Below are 27,124 nucleotides of genomic sequence, written 5' to 3'. Positions count from 1 at the left end.
CTCAGATATGTGGTTTATTTATAATGACAGCGTCTATTTAAAAAAATGTGTTTCGCCGATCTCGGAGATGAGCTCCATGCGACCAGCGGGAGCTCCGTCATCATGTATCCGCCGAGAGCAGCCTCGGCTCGGCTAGACCTTCTGACATTTGCCGCTGGCTCTGATGTCTCTTTAGTGGTTAAAGATAAAATATAATTCGTTTGGGGTAAAATCAGGCCCGTCGTCAAGGGGGGGCATCGGGGGGCTGTGCCCCCCCAAATTACTTTTTGTGCCCCCCTAAACGTAACGCACAGAACAATTAACCAAACTTGCATTACTGTGCATTCACACCGCCGGCGTCGAGAGCGTCAAAGTGGCCGGAAGTCATTCATTTTCAATGTAAACCAGCGTCGAGAAGCGGCGCGGCGCGACTTGGCCTTTGAGAGCGTTGAGCAGAGTTGAAATCAAGGCAACTTTATGGTAATGAGCTATGACGCGGTTGGGCAGCAACCAATCGGAACGTAGAAGTCAACCGCTTGAGAGGATTCCAGAGGACGCAGCTCCGATCACATTAGTTCCCAAGCAAAATAGAGGACAGGTTGATTATTGCTGTTTCGCGTTTGCAGTAATCTATGATGTGTCCCTGTTTGCGTACAGGGAGATAAAAAAATAATTAAAAGTGATACGTGGACCAAGGTGTCTGAGATTATACATTTTAAGTAAAGGATCTTAATATTTCGTCCACAACAACATTTAATAAGATTAATTTATAACGTTAGCCTCCCTGTGGTTAGTCTGCATAAAATCAACAAGTCTGTTTGCTTTGAGGGCACTTTTAATACATAATAAGCATTCGATCTACGTCACAGCGTTTGTGCGCTCACGAATCTTTCTGCAGCGTCGCGAGCAGCGCAGCAAGTGCCGGTGTAAACGCGCAGTTAGACGTTTAATATTGAATGTTATTAAATTAGATCATTGTATTAATAACGGTGTTTCAGCAGAACTTTACTCACAGGAACAGTAATCACTACAACGGTAACACTAGAAATGCATAACACCTTCAGAAATGATTCAGACGATTCATTATTCAACGCATTATTACACAGAACATAATTTTAAATATAATTATATTCATAAATGACTGTTAAAACATCCCAAAACAGCACCCAAACCTTGCAAAGACCTACCTCATTAATTATTCAAATACAACAGCCAATGGCAAGTCTCCAGCAGCAGACCTTTCAATATGTTATTTTTGTGTTAGTAGTTTTATTAATTCAAATTACAATATGCAGTTTGTGTGTAAGTATATGTATATATAAATCATGCAATTCATTTAGTTAAGCATACAGTATTGCATTGTTTATACGCAATTCCTTTGCGCAGCTGAGCTGCGCGTTGCATGCGATCTCAGAATAAATTTTTGGCGGTTTTGGAAATGTTAAGAGACAATAAACAGAGACGTTGAGATCAAACGGTGAAGTATTTTATTTGAATAATTGAACAAAACAAGACTATTGTGGTCTATTTTAGTTATAGCCTAATATGGGTTTATATTATGGTCTGTCTCAGATCATTAAAAAAAAGTGTGCCCCCCCTATGAAAATTAAATGCCCCCCCATTTGGTTTGTTCTGGCGACGGCCCTGGGTAAAATGAAACGTTTCTTATCAATTGGCCTTTATTCAATTTATTTATTAATATGTTTTTTTATATACATATATGTCCTTTTTATTCCTGTCTCTATAGAAATATGTACTTTTGTCATATAGCTCCGGTTGACTGCTCACTGACAACATCAGTCGTTCCTCCTTGTTGAATGAGTGGAGAAGGGTATTCCTGCACAACCGGAGGCTGCAGGAACATACTGTTGAATGAGTGACTCCTAGCAGGCTCCTGATTGGTTAACGCGGCGCGAATTGACGCCAAAGTTGAAATTTTTCAACTCGGGCGGCAGACGCGAATTCGCGTCAAACGCTAAATGCACAAAAAGCACCTTCGCGCTTAACGCGCGTTTCGCGCTAAACGCCCTATTCGCGCGTCAATTCGCGTCATTCGCGCGAACTAGACGCGCGAATGAGGCGAATTCGCGTCTTCCGCGCCGCGCTTAACGCCCCATTCGCGCCGCGAGACCTCCAGACGAGCGTAAACGCGCCTTTGCATTGACTTAACATTGAAATCATTCGCGCTAGACGCTCTATTCGTGTTTGGTGTGAACACAGCATTAGGGGTGTCTTTAAATACCATGTACATGATAATAAAATGAAGAATTGTTAGATACAACATACCTACATATTGTTTTCATGTTGAATTGCAAAACACTTTTGCTGCTATTGAGGGGGATGTGGATAAGGTTAGGTGGTTTGGTTAGGTTTAAGGGGTAGACGTAGGGTCAACAGTGTAATTATAGATGTAATTATGGAAATGAATTACACATGTAATCAAAGAACAGTATTTTTAAATAGAAGTACAATGTAAATTGTAAGTACATAGTAGTTAAGGACACTTAATATAAAGTGGGTCCCAAAATTATTATATTTAACATTTTCAATGTATTCTCTAAAAATAAATGCACCCTTTGGCTTGGAACAAGTTGTGAATAAATTGATTAATGGCAGATGACTTTCAAGACACTATGCATTTTATTAACCAGATAAAGATTTATATAATGTATTTAATTTATATAATTTATCTGTTTTATCTTTAAAATGTAAATAATAAAGTAATGGCTTAATCACCATTTATTACATCTGTGTAGAGTTGATATATAAGGTCTGAAACTTCTAATGTTCAGTAAAAGCAGGTGCTTAACCTTCACAAAACAATGATCATGAATCTCAGAATGTCAAACCTAATATTACATCAAATGTTGTTTTATATGTTATATAATTTTTGTATTTTTGACAACCTTGTTTTATCCTAAATGTTATTTTTCTTTAAATTATATTTTCCAAAATTAAAGAGAAATATTTACATTACATATATTTACATATCAGTTCATAATGGGACACTACATTGTACAGCAATTGTGGAAAGTTCTGAATAATACAAAAGACACTCACAGTTTGTTGGTAATTCCATGCTGTTACATATTTTCAGGACCCCTGATTCATATCTTGAGGTGTGCCATGAATCTTGGGGACATGGCGAGCCAAAGGATGACCTGCTTTCTGCTCCTGATAGTGATTCAATTGAACCATGAGCTAGACTTCCCAGAGACGAGTCTGACCTCTTATCTTCACTCACTTGATGGAAGGATGAATGAATGAATGAATTAATTAATTAATAAAGTTTTGTGGGAAACTGTTGTAGAAAAATATCTTATTTTAATGGTTTCAGTTTTCTCTTAAAGTAAATGTAGCCTACTGAATGGAATAAGTACATGAAGCAATTCTTTTGTCAAGAGGATTTTTTGTCAAGAGGATCGATGATAGGTGACTTCCCAAACATTATGCAACAACGCCTTATTAACCAGATAGGATTTATAAAATAAATTCCTATGAAATTATATAGAGAGAGATATTTGATATCTCAAACGATGACATTGTATTCATTGTTAGATACAGTCAAGAAGGTCAAAAGGGTTGAAGAGGCCACAATAAAAATAATTAACACTTTCTAAAATAGAAATAAATACCACAATTAAAGCCAACAATTCTTCAAAAGATATAATGTGACCAAAGTCTACTGTATTGGTGGTAGGCGCTTATAGAAAAAGACACTTACAGTTTGTTGGTAATTCCATGCTGTTGTATATTTTCAGGCCCCCTGAATCATATCTTGAGGTGTGCCATGAATCTCTGGAATGTGATAATCCCCAAAATTTCCTGCTGTCTGCTCCTGATAGTGATCCAAATGAACCATAGGCAGAACTTCCCATGGACTTTGTGTCCCATCTCTCGTCTCCACTCACTGGGGAAAAATCAGAAACTTTTTAGAAACTGTGTAGAAATAAATTTCTTATATGTAACATTTTCAATATGTTCTATAAAATAAATGCAGCCTTTGGCATGAAGAAAAAATAAAATAATTGATTAACAGACAGAAAGATTTGTAAAAAAAAAAAAAATTATCTTTGAAATGTACATATTAAGGTCTGAACAACAATGATCATCAATCTCAGGAGGTCAAACTTAATATTACATCAGCTGCTGTATTTTATATTTTACATCAGGTTTGTTTATTGACAACCCTGTTTTATCTCAAATGTTATTTTTATATACAACAAATCATATTTCACAAAAATGTAAGACAAATATTTATATCATGCTATAAGAAAAACTCAAAATTTTGTAATAGGGAATTTAATTACACCACAATTAATTAAAAATCAATTCATAATGGAGCATTACTGGTGGAAAGTTCTAAATAGTACAGAAGACACTCACTGTTTGGTGGAAATTCCATGCTATTACATGTTTTCTGAACCACTGACTCATGTCTTGAGCTGTGCAATGAATCTCTGGAACTTGATGAGCCACAAATTGACCTACTGTCTGCTTCTGACTGTGATACAACTGAACCATGTGCTGAACTTCTCAGAGACCAAGAATAAGATCCCTGTTCACTGACTGTAATAATGCAAGCAGAGAGCAGACATATGAATGGAGTGTATCTATTATGTCAACAACATTAACACAGCTGATTTGTACTGTTCTCTAAAGTCAATAGATATCAGCCTTCTTGAGAGTTGTATCTGGATGGGAGTCCATCTGAGAAAATCTAAATTTGCACTGTAATACTTGTAAGTACTTGTTAATACTTGTTAAGCAAAACACATCTGAGATCATGTGTAGATCCTCATACAATTTCATCATTTCACTCACTTGTTTGTGATCTAATGTGCACTCTCTCTTGCAGCATTCGTTCTTTTGCTCTCCTTTTATTATTGATTCTCTGTATAATCTTTCTGTCTATTTCAAAATGGCAGCCGTTGTTTTGTGCCACTGTCTCTTCAATCTTCTCCAGCAGCTCCTTAATCTGAGTGTGGTCACTCCTGTTCTGATTGTTGAGAACATGATATCTGTTTCCACATTTGTCCAGCAGAGACTGGAGATCATGTCCTTCACTCTCAATGTGCTGCTCTATAGATGTGTCTAACAGAGAGTCTCCATGAGTGAACAGGACTATAGTGTGACTCCAGACTCTCTCACCCAGAAGATCCAGATGACCCTGCAATGCTTTTCTTAGATAATCTTTAAATCTAGCTTCCACAGGTATGATCAATAGTACAGCATGTGGTCCTGGAGGACACTGAGACACACTGAGCACAATCTCCTGTTTCAGTAACTCAGGACTGAACTCTACAGGTTCATTAATCCACCATCCTGGAGCTTCAATGACAGTGATGTGTCTGTCTGCTACTTCTCCATGTCTCCTCACACACTGAGCAGATCTCTTCAAGTCAAACTCCTCTCTGCCCAGGATGCTGTTTCCTGTTGAACTCTTACCAGAAAATGTATACCCCATTAACACAATCCTCAGCTCTGAGAGATGTGGGGTGTCACCTGCAACAAATAGAAAACCATTTCAAAAGTCCATTTTACACATTTACATCCAAAATTATATTGTACTGATAATCCAGAAATATCTGTTCTATATACATTATGGTTATTCTCCAATCGCTTTGGCGATATATTGTAGCAAACTACATGTGTTTTGGCACATTTGGGCAATAGAGTGGAATATTATTTTTCTTCACAAATTCTAAATTTTCTTTTTTGTTTTGTTTTTGAGTCATCGATTGGGTCATTTTTCGGATTAGTGCAAAAAAAACAAAAAAACATATGGGGGTCAAATGTAACTTTGCTTTCAAATTTTTACTTAAAGAACACCAACTTCAATGACAAAGCAAAACTACTAGTCTAACTAATTAAGTTCAATCATTATTTACAAGTGAACTGTAAGCAATAAAAAAGGAACAAATACACAAATTACAAACGTAGATAATATAACAAAGTTAAAAAATGTAATTAATTGCAGTGGGGATAGGGTCCTAGCACTGGTGTCACGGCCACCCAGTGGCTTTAGGAAAACAGAGCATGGTGGGCAGTATGCCTTTAAGGTAAATATAAAACGGAACAGAACTTTATACAAGTTTATATATTTATTCAATATCATGTTTGTGTGTAATTGGCAGCAAGCAGAATATGTCTGTCTCTAGTGCAAACACATGCCATCACGCATATACAAAGAAGAAAAGAAACCTAAGATCAGAATTTATTCTGAAATTTTCAGAATCATCGAAGACAGAATTGCAATGCAGTGGAGAATCTTTTTTTTTTTTTTACTATTGCTAAGGGGACCAGTAGTGGGATCGTTTAATCAGCATCCTGATTTACCCAATGCATAAAACAGCAAAACCCAAAATGGTTCTCAGATTGTACTGGATTTGTAGACTACTGTACATAAAGAATGAGATTTTTTTTTACATCTTGACTATAAGAAATAATCAAGCATAGAATTAACAACAAATAAATTAGTGATTTAAATACATAACATTGCTGTTACATCCATATTACATGTATCATAAATATTACATCCACTTAAGTCAATTAAATATTATTGTAAATCATTTAAATATAATTTATTTATTCTAATAAGGGCAAGGTTTTTGTGAGAGCAGCTTGAGAAGATTGTTGGTGTCTCTCTCCCCTCCCTCCAGGACATTTATGGAACTTTTGTCTGCTGCCATCAGGGAGGAAGGAGAGCTTCATTCATCAGGCTGTCAGGAAGCTGAACTCTCTCCAAAACTTGCCCCCCACCTCCCCACTTTTGCCCCAGGCACAACTGAACTCTGAACCCCTTTCCCACTTTTGTGCTCCAAGCTCCCACATCCCCAGGTCCTTGCACTCCCTCCTCCCACTAACAAACGGTGACCTGCCCCAGACACTTTGTGCAGCATTGGTCTGCTCACTACCTCATTCATCTATCTCTTCAGTCAGTTTAAATAAAGTGCTGCTCTCTGAGCTCTTTGTCACTTAAATCAGACTGAATAAACTCTTTTGCACTACAGTTTTTTTTATCTGCACTGTTTGTTTACTTAACTGATTTGCACTCTGCCATGTGCATTGAGCTGCTTTTTTTTTACTTTATTTTATTTTGTTACAAATTTTTTACATGTCCTTATTTGTATAGTTGTATTTTATATATATATTATATTTTATATATAATCTTTATCGATCTGTATTTAAGGTTCTTCTGTTAGTGTAATCTGTATACACCAAGGGTGTGAGAGTAATGCAATTTCAATTATCTGTATTTATGTGCTGTACATGTGTAAGAATTGACAATAAAGCAGACTTGACTTGTAGGAGGTTACATAATCTCTCCCAACACATTGTGCAATGTCAATCCCGTTACTATTTTTAAACTGTAAATTCAAACAATTATTTATTAAATTTTATATAATTAAAATCTACATTTAAAATAATTTAAAAGTGTACAACGTCCTGATGTGAACTTGACTATAAGCTAGCAATTAGCAATTAGTTTGAAATGGTCAAGCCTGTTACTTTTCAGGGATGACATGGATTATGTCACCCCCTTTTTTTTAGATTATAGTTAAAATTTAAGTTAAATTCAAAATTTTACAGGTCACCCTGTGTGCATTATTGAGCTAATGCCCATTTAATCACACTGGTCTGACAGTGGAAAAGCAGCTATTCAGTGTGGTGTGCTTATGAGCATCAGGTACATTTTTAGTTAGTATTTTTGACCGGTTAAGATGATCAGTCTCAATAAAACTATATATATTTTTTAATCAATGTGTCCATGTAAATTCAATTACACACAAAATCAGCAGGGTGACTGCAGCCCCTCACCCTATTTAGCAATGTTCAAGAATGTGAAACCAATTTTCACAATCAAGATCTTGGTCTAGTTTCAGATGATCACAGAAATGCCAAGTTCTGATCATCTTCCTTGCCTAATAATTGAACCAGATCAATATATTTTAAATTCTGGGGGTATTTTAAGTCCTGTGAGGGTACACACAGACAAACAGACAAAACAGATGGACACATAGTTTAATTACAAAACCCTTAAAACATTAGCTCTCTTAGAAATGTAATGTGCTAAATCAATGTTATACTGTCAAAATTGACTGTTAAATAATGTCCGCCTACATTATCAGCACTATTTTCCTGTTTAACATTGTAAAGCTGCTTTGACACAATCTGTATTGTATAAAGCTCTAAATAAATAAAGGTGACATGACTTGACTAATACAACTAAGTTCAAAACAATGTAATGCAATTTCAAATGGTAAAACTTTACAGTATTATATAACAAAGATGTGCAGCATGCTGAAGAATGTATGCCCTATCATCCTGTCATGTTACTCTGGTCAGTCCTGTGACCAGTGGCAGTTTCTCCATTAGGGCGATTGGGCGACGCACCACCAAAGGAAAGGGAGGGATTTTTTTTTTCTTATACATTTAACCACAGTGTTACGCTAGCTTTCACTATTCTAGACTGTTATTGCTGCCTCTAAATAGTCAAATCAGCGTCGAGTCGCGTTGTAGTACCGCCCCTTTTTGGGCGATTTCTGTCAAACTGTGAATCGCCCAGAGTGCTCTCATAGACTTCCATTCAAAGATCTTTTTTTTCGAACTGCAGCCACTGCAATGCAATCTCAATGAGTTCCGGGAGGGCTCGCCCTAACGTGCTTTCGTCATCGTGCGAAACCTTAACTTGTGCAACTACTGGTGGGAACAGTGACATCCAATAATATTTAAAAACTATTTTTAATTTTAACAACAAGGAAAAAATGTAAAACTACTTTAATATCTTTATCAAATGTGAAAAAAAAAACAGAGAGACGGGGACAGCTATGCAAATTCAGTTGTCAACTGAACTTGATTAACATCACGGCGAACGTTAACTCAGCGTAGAGATTAATTCTATCGTGTCACTGAAAGAAATACTATTCATTTGTTGTGGCAATAAGGATAAATTGGCAATTAAAGAATAAGGACAACCAAGACCAAATTTAAACATCAAACAAGTATCTACAAAGGGCGGGAAGTCATATAAATAAGTATTTTCGAGGAAGTGGTATGAGCAGAGAAAAAAGCTAATAGGCTGCGAAGTAGCTGACGCTTTATTTTTTATTTTGTTACATTGCGAGAGCATGACGGACATTGCATGGACAACTACAGGTGTCACCGAAATGCATCATCTCTCGGAGAAGGTGAAAAAACACGAAAGAGCAAAGATGCGTATGGATAGTAGGGAGCAGTGTAATATAAGTGAGTAATTTAAGTAAGCAGAGTAATGTAAGTGAGGAATGTGATATAAATGAGCAGTAATATAAGCAAGTTGTGTAAACAGTGATTTATGTGACTTCAATTATTTCTTATTAAACTGAAATCGAAGTAAAACGTTTTTTTTGGAAAACCACGTCCTGGTGTCAGTCTTCATTTGCTTATTTTTAATTAATACTATAGTAGCGCAGTTCCCTTTACATCTTTAACTAACTGTTAAATTATCAATTGAATGGGTGAACTATCCTCATTAATAAAGCAAACGTGCCCCCCCTGAGAGAACTGGCAGGAGCCGCCACTGCCTGTGACTATGATGTCAATCCTGTTACGGTCATTAATTTCATAAAAATTTTACAAATTATATTTGATACAGCCTCCCTAGTTTTTTCATTCTAACTTCAACTGTGTCACGCCAGATCTGTTTCCAGTTGTTGTGATTTGATATGAACGGAAACAGCATATTGGTGTGATGCAGCTGACAGAACACCATACGTCCAGCTGATATTCTCCAAGATGGCACCAGGGGTTATGCAGAGGAGTCAAATTATGGAATAAATTTGTTTTTGGTTTTCTTTTGCGCATAAAAAGTATTCTCGTAGCTTTGTATAATTGTGGATGAACCACTGATGTCACATGGATTATTTTACAGATCTCCTTGCTTCGTTTCTGGACTTGGGAACATTTCAATGTTTATGCAGGGTCAGACAGCTCTCAGATTCCATCAAAAATATCTTAATTTGTGTTCCAAAGATGAACGAAGGTCTTATGGGGTTTAAACAACATAAAAGTGAGTAATTAATGGCCTTTTAATTATTTTTTTGGGGTAAACTAACCCTATAAGGTACTAATATGTAGGCCTACCTATTAGGGGTAAAAAATTAAGGAAGATGTCCTTTTAAGGGTACCGTTCCAATGACAAGGTGTTGTACCCGAAAAGGTGCAATTTTGGGCACTTTTATTATAAAGCCTATACATCCACAACAATTTTTGAAACCACAGACAACCCTATTATTTGTATGGCCATCACATAAAATGGTATAAATCCTTAGTCTAGGGGCCATGGAAAATAATTAAAAGGTTCTCTCTTGAACTGCACCAATTCATTTCCCTTTCCCTTTTCTTCATTTTCCCTAATATCTCTTTCTCTCCCTTCTTTTTCTTACCTGTCCTCACCAGCAGGTCTACTGATGTGATCAAAACTGTCCACCTTGTTGAAAACAACCAACTCGTTTCAGTTTGTTGGCACAGAATGTTATTTATCTTAAAATTACTTAAATACCCTAGATTTAACAAACATATTCTGCCTGTCAAAAGTTTTTGAACAGTAAGATTTTTTAAAATGTTTTTAAAGAAGTCTCTTTTGCTCACCAAGCCTGTATTTATTTGATCCAAAATACAGCAAGAGCAGTAATATTGTGAAATATTTTTACTTTTTAATATAATTTGAATATAATTTAAAATGTAATTTATTCCTGTGATCAAAGGCTGAATTTTCAGCATCATTACGCCAGTCTTCAGAGTCACATCTAATATGCAGAAATCATTGTAATATGCTGATTTGTTGTTCAAGAAACATTTATTATTATCAATATTGAAAATATTGAGTACATCAGGATTCTTTGATAATTAGAAAGATCCAAGGATCAACATTTATCTGAAATAAAAAGTCACCATTCCCCGGGCCTCAGCCACTGCCTTGACAGGATGTCTTCTCCCATATTGACATGCCCAGGAATGTGAACTGTTCTCAGCAAAAGGAGTTTGCCCTGTGACCACACAAGGATCTGGTATGCCTACATATAAAAGGGGGCGTGAATGCAGACCTCTCTGGTGGCTGAAGTAAGAGACCATCGCGGTGTTGTAGGTGCGCACCAACACATGGCAATTTCTTAGTTCTGGGAGGTGTTTCAGAGCTCTAACATGGCCAGCATCGACAGGCAGACCACTCCACAGACCATAAGTAGACCACACATGACTGCACCCCAACCAGTGAGGGATGCCTCCATTTCTAGCGTTACGCAACAACAAGGAGCTCCCAGCACTGGGCCCTGAGACAAGAACCAAGGTTTCCTCCACATGTCCAAGGCACGTTGGCATCAGAGTATGTGAGCGGAGCGGAGTGGGAGCGGTGTGATTTTGACAGGAGCGAGGAGCGGATTTTTTAAAAGTCGGAGCGTTGTGGTTTTCACTCGCTCCAAGAGCGCTCCACCACCGCTCCATCACGAGTACAATTCATGCCAACGGCCCGTAATATAACTGCATATTTAGCAAGTAATCACGTTAAACATATTTAACTATAGCTTGATACAGATGGATCTCTCAAATCAGAAGGTTACAATGACGACAATAGCCGAGTGGGAAGTTATAGGTAAGTCCTCAAGGAGTTTGTCTGTTCCTTTTACTGAATATTTTCGGGTCGAAGCATGATTTAAACAGTTACAGCAGATTCACACGCAATGGATGTAATCTTAATCTTACAATGTTACTTCTTCTGTATCTGATTTTGAATGAGCAGAAATCTGTAAGAAATGCATTGATCTGTAGATAAAATAAAAATGCACTGTTATTTTTATCACAAACAAAATTTGCACAGCAGAATACAGTAATTATATTAATGCTGACATCCATGTTATTAGTTTGGCATATGGTAGGAAAAAAAAGTTTACACACAATAGCCTAAACCACTTTGAAACTCTCCTGTTTTTTTATTTTTTTTATTTTAATATAGGCTACGTTATGAACATAACATTTCAAACATACTGAAATACTTTAGCCACGGAGCAAAGGAGGAGCTCTGTTTTTGATATCACTGAGCGTGGAGTGGAGCGGGAGCGGGAAATTGTGAACCCGGAGCAGAGCTGGAGCGGAATGATTATTAAATGCTCTGAGCGCGGAGGGGAAATTGTTGCCACTCCACTCCGCTCACATACTCTGGTTGGCATCGCCACGTGACCTTGATCATGTGAAGCAGGTTTCACCTCATGGAGAACCCCTTTGTTCTTTAGCCACCACTGTAGCGGTGTCATGTATAGCAGGCCAAGAGGTATCACGTTGGACACAACTGCCATCAGATCCAGCAGTCTCTTAAACTGCTTGACAGTGAGTGACCGGCCTTACCCCATTCTTGCGACTGCGGTGAGGATTGAATCGGTCCAAACAGGGGACAATCGTGCCTGCATCGTGGTCGAATCCTACACCACACCTAGATAAGTGGCCCTCTGTAATGGAGAAAGCACACTTTGGCGTTTACTCTTAACCAAAGCTCTCTCATGTGGGCAAGAACAACATCTCAATGTCGAACCACCGTCTGCTCTGATTGAGCTAAAACCAACCAACTTTCGATTTAGTTTGCTATGCGTTTGCCCCAGAGCCACAGCGGAGCCAGAGCTGCATCCACTCACTTTGTGAAAATGTGGGGTGAAAGTGCAAGGGAAGGGAAGAACCCAATATTGCTATGCTTTGCCCCCAAAAGCAAACCTTTTGAACTTCCTGTGAGTGGGAAAGATAGATACATGGAAGTATGTATCTTTTAGATCGATCGTGATAAACCAGTCCTTGGACCTGATCTGAGACACGACCTGTTTGAGTGTGAGCATACAGAACTTCAGCAGTTCAACTGATGCAGATCTAAAATGGGACGCAAACCCTCCATCCTTCTTTGAAACTATGAAGTACCGGCAGTAGAACCCAGACTCTCTTTTGTGAGGAGGGACCACCTCGATGGCCTCCTTCCTCAAAAGAGTTTCTATTTCCTGTTCCATGACCAGAGCCTGCTCGGGGCCCATCAGCGTGGTTCAAGAGTTCAAGATTTGAACTGGACTCTGTAGCCTCTCTCTACAGTCAGTAGGACCCACTGAGACACATTTGGCAGTAGTTTGACTGATTTTAAGGGAATCAGTCTCTCAAGACTTACCTCTGGTGTAATCAGAGCAGCTAGCTCTGTGCCCTGTAATGGCTGACCGGCATGGGACAGCCGAACCAGCAGCCCTAAAGACCTCAGCAGAGGAGGCGAGCCTCTTAGCACTGAGGTGAGATGGACACCATGTAATGCGGTGTAACCCACTCTATCCCAGAGGGGCCTGCCCTCATAAGTACTGGGCCAATGGCGTCAGGACTTATTGGTCGAGGACCTCTTAGTCTTATGTATGGTCTGCAGATCCGTTTTTGGCTGCCCCTGTAAAGACCTTGTCTCAGAGAACCACCGGGACAAGACCACAGGAAACAGATGATTCTTCTGCACAATCTGACTTTGCTGCAGCCTGGAATTAAACTACTGGTTTTGTCTGGTCAGAGGAGAACTGGCCCTCCAACTGAGCCTGGTTTCTCCCAAGGTTTTTTCCTCCATTCTGTCACCGATGGAATTTCGGTTCCTTGCTGCTGTCGCCTCTGGCTTGCTTAGTTGGGGTCACTTCATCTACAGCGATATCGTTGACTTTATTGCAAATAAATGCACAGACACTGTTTAACTGAACAGAGATGACATCACTGAATTCAATGATGAACTGCCTTTAACTATCATTTTGCATTACTGACACACTGTTTTCCAAATGAATGTTGTTCAGTTGCTTTAACGCAATTTGCGCTATATAAATAAAGGTGACTTGCCTTCACTTGACACTGCCGGGGTACTTAAGGCAATAGAGGACTTAAAATCAGATCTAAAAGGTGAAACTGCCAAGCTCAAACAGAATATTGGCCAACTGGGACAAGAAATCAATGGTAAACTGGACAATATTGCAACCGACGTACAAGGCCTATCACAGCGGATGGACGAGGCGGAGGCCCACGTGAGCCAGGTGGAGGGCTGGGCAGAGGAGGCGACTGAGGTGCTGTGCACCTGTCTTGAACAGCAGAGGAAACTCCAGATCAAAGGGCTTGATTTAGAATCACGATCCAGAAGAAATAAAAATGCGTGTCTTTGGGGTGCCAGAAGGACAAGAGGGGGATTCTGTAACTCAGTTTATTGAGAAGCTTTTGCGGAGCCAGCTACAACTACCGGAGGATTTTAACTTTAAAATACAACGCGCACATCGGGCTCTTGCAAGTAAACCCCCACCTGGTGCATCGCCGAGGGCTGTAATTGTAAACTTTCTGGAGTTTTCTACGAAAGAAATGATCTTGAGGGAAGTGTGGAAAAAGGCAGGATACAGGTGGGCACCGCATTTATACACTTGGACCATGATTACGCACCCAAGATTGTTAAGAGGCGCAGAGAATATAACGCCATCAAAAAAATACTCAAGGATAAAGACATACGTTTCCAAACGCTGTTCACTAAAATGAGGATTCATTGGGAGACAGGCGTGTGCACATACTCCAGCACTCGGGAAGCTTATAAGGAGTTGAAGAGATGCGGATTTCAAGTGGAGGAGCTGGTTATAGCCGACGGAGGGAACAGCGCAGAGTCTCGTCTTCGGGAGCTATTGGGCTGGCAACCGGTGAGCAGCAGCGGTCCCATCGTGGTGCTCAGGGCGAAGGCCAAGTTGCAAGAATTCCAGAGGGAACAATCCTGATTAAAAAGGAGCAGGGTATCAAGCTACAACGCAATGTTTTTGAGGCCAGGGCTTGATTATGTACTACGTGGGAGAGGTCACACTTTATCATTTACGTTGGACTAATAGGATGGTCGTGTTTTTACATATAGACACATCTACCGTCTTTTTCGGGGCCTCTCGTTTAGAGAGACTTAACCCTCGACCTGCCAACTGGGTTACATGGGAGGAGGAAGAATCCTCTTCTAGTTTGGAAGTCAGTTCATTAAGGTTAATTTTTGTTATTGTTCAATGTGTGTTTTTAGGGGCCGCTATATCATGTAAGGGGTTTTGTTATTATAACAGTGTCTTGTGATTTAAAAATTGCTTCTTTGAATGTAAATGGCTTGAGTAGTCCAGTGAAAAGAAAAAGGGTTCTAGCTAAATTGAGAAAAGATGGGTTACAAGTAGCTTTTCTACAAGAGACGCATATGTCCAAGCAAGAACATGATAAATTTAAAACATTAGGGTATTCAAATACATTTCATAGCTGGTGTAAAAATAGTAGGAAAAGGGGGTGGCTACTCTCATTTCCAACTCTTTAAACTTTGAATTAATTTCTGAAAAGGCTGATAAAGCAGGAAGATTTATTATTATAAAAGGGAGAATTGATAATGTTGTGGTTACGTTTGCTAACATTTACGTTCCACTGGAAAGTGACAGAAAATTTAAAAAAATGCTTTTTGATACAATAATTTCAGTAAGTGAGGGGATTTTAGTTTGTGCTGGTGATTGGAATACAATCCTAAATTATTCGATGGATACAACCAGTTTCAAAAAAACAAAAAACTGGCAGGTCAAAAGATCATAATATTTTAATTAAAGAGATGGGTATGTATGATGTCTGGAGGGATTTCCACATGAAAGAGAGAGATTTTACCCATTATTCTCTCACACATAAAGTTCACTCCAGGATTGACTTCTTTTTGATGAACACAACTGACAGGTTTAGGGTGAAGGAATGCAAAATTGGAACATCTGATATATCTGACCACAATGTGGTTTATCTGTCTATTCATTTATCTAATCAACCAAAAACAACTCTATGGCGCTTAAATATAAGCATTCTCAACAGGGAAACCACAATGAATGACATTAAGAAGGAAATAGCAGAATGTATAGAGGATAATAACAATGGTCAAGTAAATCCTGCTCTGGTTTGGGATACAGTTAAAGCAGTAATGAGAGGCAGACTTATCTCAAGAACTGCCTATTTGAAAAAGATAAAACGATTAAAATATGATGAGTTGGAAAAGATGCTTAGGAGTTTAGAACTAAAACAACAAGAAAGTACTAATGATCAAGAATTGACTGGACAAATAACAGTTATTAAAAATAATATAAATAATATGATACACAAGGAGAAATTTAAGATTTTTTACGAATCTGATCCAAAAGCCACTAGAATTCTAGCAAGGCGCCTCCGAAAGCAACAATTGAAGCACTCGATTACCAAAATTAGAGACCCTTTAACTGATAGTTTAACTTACGATATTAATCAAATTCATAAAATCTTTGAAAACTACTATCAAACAGTATACACTTCCTCAAAACCAGCAAATGAAAGTTTTATTACACAGTATTTGGCAGAATTAGACCTGCCTTCCCTAGGATTAATACAAAATGAAGCTTTAACTGCCCCTATCAGTCAAAAAGAATTGGACGCAGCTATTGGAAAGCTGAAAACTAACAAATGCCCAGGTAGCGATGGGTTTCCAAATGAGTGGTATAAGATTTTCAAGGAGGAGCTTGCGCCCGTTCTGCTGGAGTCTTTTAATTGGACTCTGAGTAGAGCAGAGATACCACCATCATGGAGAGTGGCTGTAATATCTGTCCTCGCTAAGGAGGGAAAAAATACGGAATATTGTGAGTCATATCGCCCGATCTCAATACTGAATGTTGATTACAAACTCTTTACCTCTATAATCACTAAAAGAATGGAGAATTATCTTATGTTAATTATATTATCTTATGACTTGATCCATGAGGATCAAACAGGATTCATTAAAGGCCGTCAAACTCAAGACAGCATAAGGCCGGCGACACACTGGATGCATGGCGCAAGCGTCTCAGCCGCGTGGCGTGTCAGTTTTTAATTCGGCCCCCATGTTAACAGGTTAGAGCTTACAGACCGCCTGCGTGGGCCGCGCGGAAAACGCTTGCTTGCTAAAAATAGAACCGACGCCTATTTTTACCGCGACACGCGCGCGTGTTGGAAGCTTTTCCAGGCAAAATATAATAGGAAAATGTGTTTAAATGTCATTTTGTACACAAATACATATTAATTCCTGATATTTTGATATTTGAAAGTCTATAGGTTGACATAAATTCAGATATAAATGTAATTAAAAAGATTTTCAAATATTGCACCTGTCAAACATAATCATTTTCACCGTATTGACGGTGTCCTTTATCAGTAGGCGTAGGTGTAGGTGTGTAAAAAAAAGTATATATTTTTGTAATGAAGACATGAGCCTGGTCTGTCAACAGTCTCCCTCTACAGCAGCAGCGCGCCAGCGCCGCGTCGGGTACGCCTCTGGTGTGTAAAGACACAGAATCTGCCACGCTTCTGGGACGCTTCAGACACGCGGTGCTCACGCCACTCAGCCAGTGTGTCACCGGCTTAAGACGAACATTGCATGTCATAGACCAAGCCAAGAAACAACAACTAAGTTTTGCTTTAGTCAGCCTAGACGCGGAGAAAGCCTTCGACCGGGTCAGCTGGCCCTTTTTATACAGGTACTCGGGTTTAACAATCAATTTATTAGGTGTATTCACTGTATGATAGTCCAAGGGCCAGGATTAAAATGAATGGACAACTAACTGATAGCTTTCAACTGTTAGAGATACTCGACAAGGTTGTTGCCTCAGTCCAGCGCTCTTCGCATTATACATAGAGCCCTTGGCACGAGCTATTAGGCAAAATGAAGAGCTTAGGGGCATTACTATTGGAAATACTGAGCATATAATTGGACTTTTTGCAGATGATATTATCACCTACCTCCAAAATCCAGATGTAAGCCTCCCTAAACTTATGAGATCTCTGACAGAGTTTGAGCAGTTGTCTGGCTATCACTTAAACATTACTAAAACACAAGTTCTGACCATTAATTACTCCCCAAATAAATCCATACGACATAATTATAAACTTAAATGGGAAGCTAAAAAGTAAAGGATCTAGGTGTATTTATCTCCCAAGATCTAGATGATTTGTTCAGTTTGAATATTGAGAAACTTATTGAGTCTATAAAGAAAGATATGAAGTGCTGGGCAATGCTGATATTAGACTTCAATGCTAGAATGGAAATAGTGAAAATGAATCTGCTTCCCAGATTTCTGTATCTTTTCATGTCATTGCCCATCAGGGTTGCTGACTCGCATTTTAACACTTGGGACCGGCTAATATCATGATTTATGTGGTCAGGGGCAAGACCAAGGATAAAATTTAGGACACTTCAGATCGATAAAGATCATGGCGGTTTAGCCCTTCCAAATCTGAAGGATTATTATTACGCATCTCAAATGAGATATATGGTTTTATTGGTGTTCCCCAGAAACCGAGGCTCGATGGAGACTGATTGAACTATCCCAGGGACAGAGCCAACCTCAAACCCATTTAGGAGGTAAAGTTATCTTAAATAAAGTTATATATAATATAGTTGAAGATACACTATTAATTTGGAAAGAGATTGTAAATAAGTACAAATTGACTAATGATATTAAACTTTTGATCTGGCCCTCCTGCAACCCGAGTTTTCGACTAGGTGAAATCGACTCTTCATTCTTGAGCTGGAAAGATCGAGGCCTCATGGCACTGTGTCAGTTTTTAGACAGTAACATATTCAAAAAATTCGAACAACTCAAGAGTCAATACAAACTAGAGAACAGAGATCTTTTCAAATATTTTCAAGTGAGACATTTCTACAACAGTGAAATAAGAAAAGGTATCTCTCCTGAGGACAATGACATTGTTAAAGTTTTTAGTGATGCTTATGAGCACTTGCCAAGTAAAACTGTTTCTAAATTGTATAAAGCACTGCAGAAACAAAATGGAAATAATACATTGTATATCAAGTCGAAATCAGTCGAAACAGACATCTACTAGTTCTAAAAGATGGAGGGAATTTGGGTGGAAGAGTTTGGTTAGATTTTTCATTACACCTCATATTATTAATAAATAAAGTGGTGAACAACAGCAATGCTGGCGACAGTGTGGACATCGGAACGCCAATCACTCTCATATATTTTGGATGTGCCCAAAGTTAGAACAATTCTGGGAATGTATCCTTTTAATTACTGGAAGGATAATGGGTTATGTCATCCCTAAAGACCCTAAGATTTTCTTGTTAGGTCTTCTACCTGGTGAGGTGGTCCAAAAAGAAGACACTCACTGTATCTTTTTAAAATTCTAATGATTGCATGTAAAAAAGCTATCACTCGGTCTTGGTTAAAGATTGACCCACCTCGGACTGAACAATGGAAAGAAATAGTGGAGGAGATACACTCAATGGAGAAGATGACATACTTTCTACATATCAAACGACATATATATATACTAAGCGCTGGTCAAAATGGTTTGCATATTAAGAAGCGGAATAATTTTAATACTTTATTTTAATATTTTATTTTGCTGTTATATAATTTATAGTGCCCCTTGTTCTTTGTCCTTGTATGTTGTGTTGTAATTAAGAAAAATACCAAATAAAGAGTATAAAAAAAAAGAAAAAAAAGAATGCATTTTGGATTACCACTGTCATTTTAGTTTCTTCATTTCATTGACATATAAAAAATATTGATTCAACTTATTTCATTTTTTTTTCCCAAGGGGAAAAGCCACAGATTTCATGAGATGACCCAAAATATTAAGGGAAATGATCTTTGTAATAAGTGTGCAGCCGTAAAAAGCAAAGCAAATTACACGTCTTTTTAATGATTACATTCTTTAGAAAACGTTTAAATATTTAAGTGAAGTGAAGTGACATTCAGCCAAGTATGGTGACCCATACTCAGAATTTGTGCTCTGCATTTAACCCATCCGAAATGCACGCACACAGAGCAGTGAACACACACACACACACACACACTGTGAGCACACACCCGGAGCAGTGGGCAGCCATTTATGCTGCGGCGCCCGGGGAGCAGTTGGGGGTTCGATGCCTTGCTCAAGGGCACCTAAGTCGTGGTATTGAAGGTGGAAAGAGAGCTGTTCATACACTACCCCCACCCACAATTCCGTCCAGCCCGAGACTAGAACTTACAATCCTTCGATTGGGAGTCCAACCCTCTAACCATTAGGCCACGACTTCCCCGTTAATGTGTAACTATTTCAAATGTCAAATAAGTAAATCAATGAAATGTCTCCTGTGTGAACATACACACAAAAGGAAAACAGCCCATGTTTATACATTATTAGAAAACGGGAGATGCTGGGAAAGGCAGACAGAAGGAGAAACTTGTAGTGTAGCTTACAGTGTAGCTAAAAGGTGAGGTTATTTGACAACTGTGAGTTGGTACAATGTATATATTTTTTTTTTGGCTAAGCACCAGCAGGACAAAAATGTATCTTTGTTCTACAATTACCAACCACCTGACATTTTTCTACAAAAAACAAAAACAAAAAAAACAACCACCTATATTTCTAGTAGAGATCGACCGATATGGGTTTTTCTATAGCCGATGCCGATACCGATGTTTAGAGGTCAGGGTCAGCCGATGGCCGATATGTGCTACCGATTTTTAGGGCCGATATCTTGGACTTTTTCCCCTTGATTTGCATGCTAAAATGTCACACTAATAATAAGTGGATGCACAACACATTTTTTCTAAACCTATCATAATTTATTGAGTACTGACTTGAACCATCTCTTCATTCATCTTAATTTAGTGCACTAAAATTAATAAACTGACCAAGTATTAAATATATAAAACAGGTAATATATATATATATATATATATATATATATATATATATATATATATATATATATATATATATATATGTCAATCATTTACATAAAAGTTTTAGAGCATTTACATTTATCAAGTAGAATTTTTCAAGTTTGTTGGAACATAAATGTAAACTTAAATATACATTTAAATAAATACAATTTTAGAAATAAAAATCAATTAAACTGAAAAAAAAAAAATATATATATATATATATATAAAAAATAAATAACAGTAGTGCTGCAACAGACACTAGCAACCAGCAACATTTGTGTTTGGTATAAATGACACAGAACACCTAAAGTGCATTCTAATTTCGAACTTACATCGCAGTCTGTTCATTATTAAAATAAAGTAGAGTCAACCAAACATTTAAAAAGTTACACTGGTCAGTTTAAAAACACCATATACCGGTCCTCTCTGCTGTTATGCAAAGGACGTTTTTGCTCATGTGAAGAGGATGATTTTTCCGTCTAGTTTACATTACAGATACATTGCAAATATGGAAACATTTGGATATGTGCAGAACGAGACGTGAGCAATAACCTCCAAATACATCTAGTCAAACCCGCGCTCGCTCGTCCTCGTATGGACTTAGTGCAAATGGCATAATATCTTCTTTTTAACATAATAATAAGGACTTCTCATCTCCCAGTCTGCCGTGAAGAAGTGAGCAGTTATCGTCACAGAGCTCTCCGTCCCCCTGGACGTCCACCCGTCTGTCGTCAGCGCAACAGAGGATGCTCGGGATAGTTCATCCACAACTTTTTTCTTCTCCTGTTCATAAAGATCTGGCACAATCTTTTCACTCTAACCTCTTTCCTTCATCATTATATCTGACAGGGAAGCCAAAATGCGCGGGGCGTTCAAGCTCCTCCGCTCGGCCTTAATCACTGAGTGTGGACTGAACATGCGCAACTTTTTTTTTTTTTTTTTCATAAATCAATCCGCGGGTCACGCGTATGCCGAACTGAAGATATTGATCGGAACGGATCACGGATCAATGATGATCCATTGCACCACTACTATAGTGTCATTTGAAAACATTGCAGTTGCGTTTCAAAATACAACGACGAGCACCACGAAACCATTTAAAGAGGCGCATTCAGCGGTCTCCTTGACAGGAAACATTCAGCAAAGTAAAATGATCTCAAACGTGTGGCGCGCTCTCTTCATTTTATCAAACGATCATAATCACATTTATTCATTTTACAGTCCTGCTACTAGCATTTTATTAATACTAAAACCCCTTTAATTCAGGTGAGAAAGCTTTTTTTTCCAAGTGGCTTTTGCACATAATAATAATACCGCTGCAGACGCATTTTGCAGCATTAAGGTTATTACTTGATCGTTAATTTAAACGACGATCGATCATGGAAATTATCAAATATTGACATCCCTAAATACAAATGAGTTGGATGGAAAACTGGTTATTGTCTGCATCAAACCATGCTTCCGAACACATGTGATTCACCGTTCTGGGCAGCTCCAGGACGGCTGTCTCTCAGAGCGTGGTGCTGTCTGTGAGCGGGGCGTAGTAACGGAGCCCTCAATCACGCTGCAGTGTTTGTAAGAGCTGACAACTTCTCCACCCCATTTACAGAGTGAAATTCTCTGACTACCTTTATCTCGCAGGTCTGTTGTTGAATCTTCCAAAAGCTTCACATGCAGTGGCTGCAGCAGCACTTTCCACCGCGCCAATAGAGGTCGGGATCGTTGCGTCACGTCGCAATGCATTGTGGGAATCGCGGTACAGAAGTAGATGTACTGTATAGTAGGCATTAGGTAACGTTGGTCATTTGGTCATTAATTTTGATTATTTTTTGGAAAATGGTTCAGTATTGCTGTATTGTGAACTGCTGTAATCGGTTTCATGATCGACAGGGCAAACGCCTCGTGAATCATATTAGTTTTCAACATTTTCCTACTTGGAAAAAAAACACAAGGTGTCTGAAATCACAAGAGGCGTCAGATGGCTTGGATCGCCACTGTACGGAGGGAAACCATCACCTTCGATAATATTATAATACATAGTTATGGTGAGACATGTTTTGTATGGTCTCTCTCTCTCTCTCTCACATACACACACACAAACTCAGACACAAACACATTACGTTTTCTCTAGTTTTTGGCCAGTAAGGGAGTCAGTTTAGTGTCTGTATTTTTTGTTTAAACATTTTCTTTTGACCCAATCCTGAACTTAATTTGCTTTTTGATATTTTTGTGCTGACTGTATTTAACAAATTTGAACAACTTGTTTAAAAAAAAAAAAAAAAAAACTGGAACGAACTTCAAAATAGGAAGTTAAGCGTCTTGTTTTGGTGAATGGTGGGTTGTGTCTGAGGTGAATGTTCGTCAATATTATACCGGATTACAGAACTACCGGAGGAAAACAGTGGATTTTTGCAAGTATGATAGGTGAGTAATTACTCCTGAAGTGTAACAAACCCGCATAGACAAGCTTCATAGCTCGCAGAATCTGATAAGTGTGTGTGTGTGTGTGTCACCACTGATGCTTGGTTAATGTTAACATTTCCTTAGTGAAAAAGATTGTTTTCTCCACGTTTAATTTGCAGATCCATTTATGATCTGCAGGTTAGAGTTGTTCCGATTCCGATACTAGTATCGGAAATATCTCCGATACCACAACAAATTCTGGCATCGGCATCGGCGAGTACATGAACCCATATACCGATCCGATACCATTTTCTTAAAAAAGACCTAGTTATGACCGCAAGCTTTGCCTAACCGCTGCACGGTTCTTCTTCGCTGCTCAAAATGCATTGAAAACACAGGAAGTTGTGCTGTGTTGCCACAAGCAACCCCTGTTTAGAGCAGCGAAGAAGAAATGAAAACGCGTTAGCAGCCCTTATCTATATATGACTGGATCACTCATCACATTCTAAACTGCCAAAAGACAGTGAAGCCGCTACTATATTATAGATCAGTGGTTAGCAGTATGTCTCTGTAGTACCGGTAGTTACAGACTCTCGAGTATATTCAGTACCGGCAACTGCGTTCAGTCGCTTCCGTGTAAGTCAAAACGCAGGGCTCCAGACAGTAGCCGAATATATACTAGTGTCTGTGAATATTAAACTGCAAAATACTATTTAAATATTACTCCCGCAAAATCTACATCTCTGTGGGTGACTGGCACAGATGCGCGAGAGCTCGCTGTTTTGTAGTCTCTGCTGTGTGTCATGAGGACACGAACGCATAAACCGTCACTTCATGAGAATTTACCGTTTCATTTGAGAATACTGTCATATCATAAACACAGACACTCAAAGATCTTCATGGCAGCCCATTAAAATAAATGTTTGGTTTACATGAGTAAATTGACAATATATAAAGCTACTGTTGTAGCCTACAGTAATAATAATACATCTCTATAATAATAATAATTATGCCTAGATGGTTGCTTGTTTTTTACTTGTTTTTTACTTGTTAGAGATTATCTGATTAATAGATCTTTTTTTATATTCCTAGACTTATTTGTTGCAGTTTTTTTATACAGTTATATTGTAAAACTTAAATACCTTTTTTAGTTTGCGGTGTTAGATTTTTGGCTGCATTTGAAGTTCTTTTTTGCATAAGAAAATAAATAATACTGTCAAATTCATGTTAGATAATAAAAATACTGTAATAAATACAGTAGTTCACCATGTATTTGTTCATGTTTTATTGAGGGATCTGTCTGAAGCACACAATAAAAAAATTCTAGCAATTTACACAGGGCTAGTAGTATATACAGCTGTATATACAGATATACACCCAGGTATCGGATCAGTACTCGGTATCGGCCGATACCCTGAGCCCAGGTATCGGAATCGGTATCGGGAAGAGAAAAAGGGTATCGGAACATCTCTACTGCAGGTGAGCCTCCAGTGACTTTTTAAAAAGTGAAAGTGACATTTTTAAATTGATCGGAGGTGTAAGCGCTCACTCCACAGACCCGGTAGGATAAATTATCAGGGAAACTGAGGCTTGGTAAACTTTCATGTGTTCATAGGGATCGATTCCGCCTACAACCTCTTTTTTTTTTAAGTAGCGTTGTTTGGCTTCATTATTAAGTTTGTCCGTATAGGTATAGGCAACTTTTTTTGTCACGTTCTATAACTTTTTCTGGAGACTGGCTATTATCTTATTACAAACCTGCTTTGCGATGCCTCTAAAATGGCCGCCGTTACCCACAATGCACCATTCCATGACGTCTACGCCCGAGCTCTATAACACGGGGCTGTCCGCCGACGTGCCTGACTTTAAATCGGCGCTACTAAACACGGATATCGGCCGATGCCGATATATTAAAAAATGACAAATATCGGCCGAGCGATATATCGGTCGACCTCTATTTCTAAGTGACAAAATATCCAAAGTTGCTTATTATAAGTGGATTAAAAAGTCTCAACTATCTGAATTTACTGTGAAAACAGTGAGAATAGCTTATAAAGTCAGTAAACAAATTTTCCTGTATAAAACAGTGTTTAAAAATAAGACTTTTCTTAGATTTTTAGTTTAATTAAAAATCATGTTTCCAACTCACTCATCTGTGATCTGATGTCATCTCTCTGTTTTTTCATCCTCTTCATTCGTTCATCTGCTCTCTCTTCTGCTGCTCTTCTTTTCTCTTTCATCTCCTGTAAAATCTTTCTGTCTATTTCAAAATGGCAGTCGTTGTTTTGTGCCACTGTCTCCTCAATCTTCTCCAGCAGCTCCTTGATCTGAGTGTGGTCACTCCTGTTCTGATTGTTGAGAACATGATATCTGTTTCCACATTTGTCCAGCAGCCACTGGAGATCCTGTCCTTCACTCTCAATGTGCTGCTCTATAGATGTGTCTAACAGAGAGTCTCCATGAGTGAACAGCACTATAGTGTGACTCCAGACTCTCTCACCCAGAAGATCCAGATGACCCTGCAATGCTTTTCTTTCAGTCTCTTTAAATCTAGCATAGACACAAATTATCAGTAGTACAGCATGTGGTCCTGGAGGACACACACTAAGCAAAATCTCCTGTTTCAGGATTTCAGAGCTGCACTCTACAGAATAAGTCCTCCACCATCCTGGAGCTTCAATGACAGTGATGTGTCTGTCTGCTACTTTTCCATGTCTCTCCACACCCTGAGAAGATCGATTTAAGTCAAACTCCTCTCTGCCCAGGATGCTGTTTCCTGTTGAACTCTTACCAGCTCTTTTATACCCCAGTAATACAATCCTCAGCTCTGAGAGATGTTGGGCATTACCTGCAACAAATAGAGAACACATTTTATTCATCCAAATTTTATTTCACTTAGTATCTGTAAATCCCTAAAATTATAAACAATGTACATGAAAAGAAAAGTATAAAGTTTTAAAGAACAGTTTATAAAGTAGCTATCCTTAAATGAAAACAATCTGCAAATTTATGAATAAAAAAAGTTAGTTTGTTTACAACAAGTTAAGAAGACGCAGTTTTCAAGAATAACACAGAAATAAAATTCAAACCTTTTGTTGTGTGCTTGTCATTTTACAGAGGACTGTTTCTCTAATCTTAGCTTTTTATCTTGTTGGCTTCTAATCTTCTTTATTTGGACAAACAAGGTCTGCGAACCACTACCTGTAAGTACGATTGGTACATTATGTGTACAGTGCTCAAAATATCAAGTTTTTGTGCTAATATGTGATGTATACCTAGTGCAGCTTTAGGTTTCCAAGTAAAGCACGATATTACTGTCTTACTGAAGTAGTTCTGATAATTCGCTGTGACCCTACTATTTGCTAAGAATGTGTTGATTAATGTAGACTGTGGTATTTTGGTTTAGAAATGATTGTTTCATCAGTTAGCCACGTTAGCACTCGGCTGCCCAACATTAATGTTTTGAGTGTCACAGTTTAGCAGCTAAACTTTAGCTGTGGGCACCAATTGCATGATTAAGTGTTTTTGTATTTTATGTCATTATTATAAGAAGGGATTGGAGCACTGTATTATTGATTTATGTAAAGCTGCTTTGTCAATGGTAGCATTGCTAAATGGCAAAAAGGCTCCTCCTGTGCCAGTCATTACAGGCTTGGCCAGCTGACCAACCAGATTACGCTTATGGAAGGGAGAGGTTCGCTCCAAATTAGCTTGGAACAAATTGTTTCAAAATCATTGGCAAATGACTCTAATATTAAATATATCTTCTGAGAAAATTACAATCTTTTCTGACCTTACACTCTTAAAAATAAAGGTGCTTCAAAAGGTTCTTCAAGCGATGTCATAGAAGAACCATTTTTGGTTCCACAAAGAACCATTCAATCAAAGGTTCTTTAAAGAACCATCTCTTTCTTAACTTTTTATAATCTGAAGAACCTTCTTTTGCTACAAAGAACATTTTGTGAAACAGAAACAGGTTCTTCAGATGATAAAGGTTCTTTCTATTT

General features: G+C 38.3%; 1 protein-coding gene across 4 annotated transcripts in view; it reads right to left on the bottom strand.

The window, feature by feature from the left end:
- Positions 1-27,124, bottom strand: part of LOC128014586 (GTPase IMAP family member 8) — an 88,037-nt gene that overhangs the window by 11,076 nt on the left and 49,837 nt on the right. For 3 of the 4 annotated variants that reach the window (XM_052598256.1, XM_052598257.1, XM_052598255.1), the window contains exons 4-8: positions 25,267-25,965; positions 4,804-5,484; positions 4,366-4,548; positions 3,704-3,889; positions 3,040-3,222 (exon numbers count right to left, since the gene is read on the bottom strand). In XM_052598256.1, the coding sequence (XP_052454216.1) occupies positions 3,040-3,222; positions 3,704-3,889; positions 4,366-4,548; positions 4,804-5,484; positions 25,267-25,965 (1,932 nt within the window). The remainder of the gene's footprint in view (positions 1-3,039; positions 3,223-3,703; positions 3,890-4,365; positions 4,549-4,803; positions 5,485-25,266; positions 25,966-27,124) is intronic. The other variant, XM_052598258.1, reaches the window with a different exon arrangement.

Source organism: Carassius gibelio, chromosome B25, assembly GCF_023724105.1.
Source record: "Carassius gibelio isolate Cgi1373 ecotype wild population from Czech Republic chromosome B25, carGib1.2-hapl.c, whole genome shotgun sequence".
Classification (NCBI taxonomy): Eukaryota; Metazoa; Chordata; class Actinopteri; order Cypriniformes; family Cyprinidae; genus Carassius; species Carassius gibelio.
This window is presented reverse-complemented; position numbering and strand designations above follow the sequence as displayed.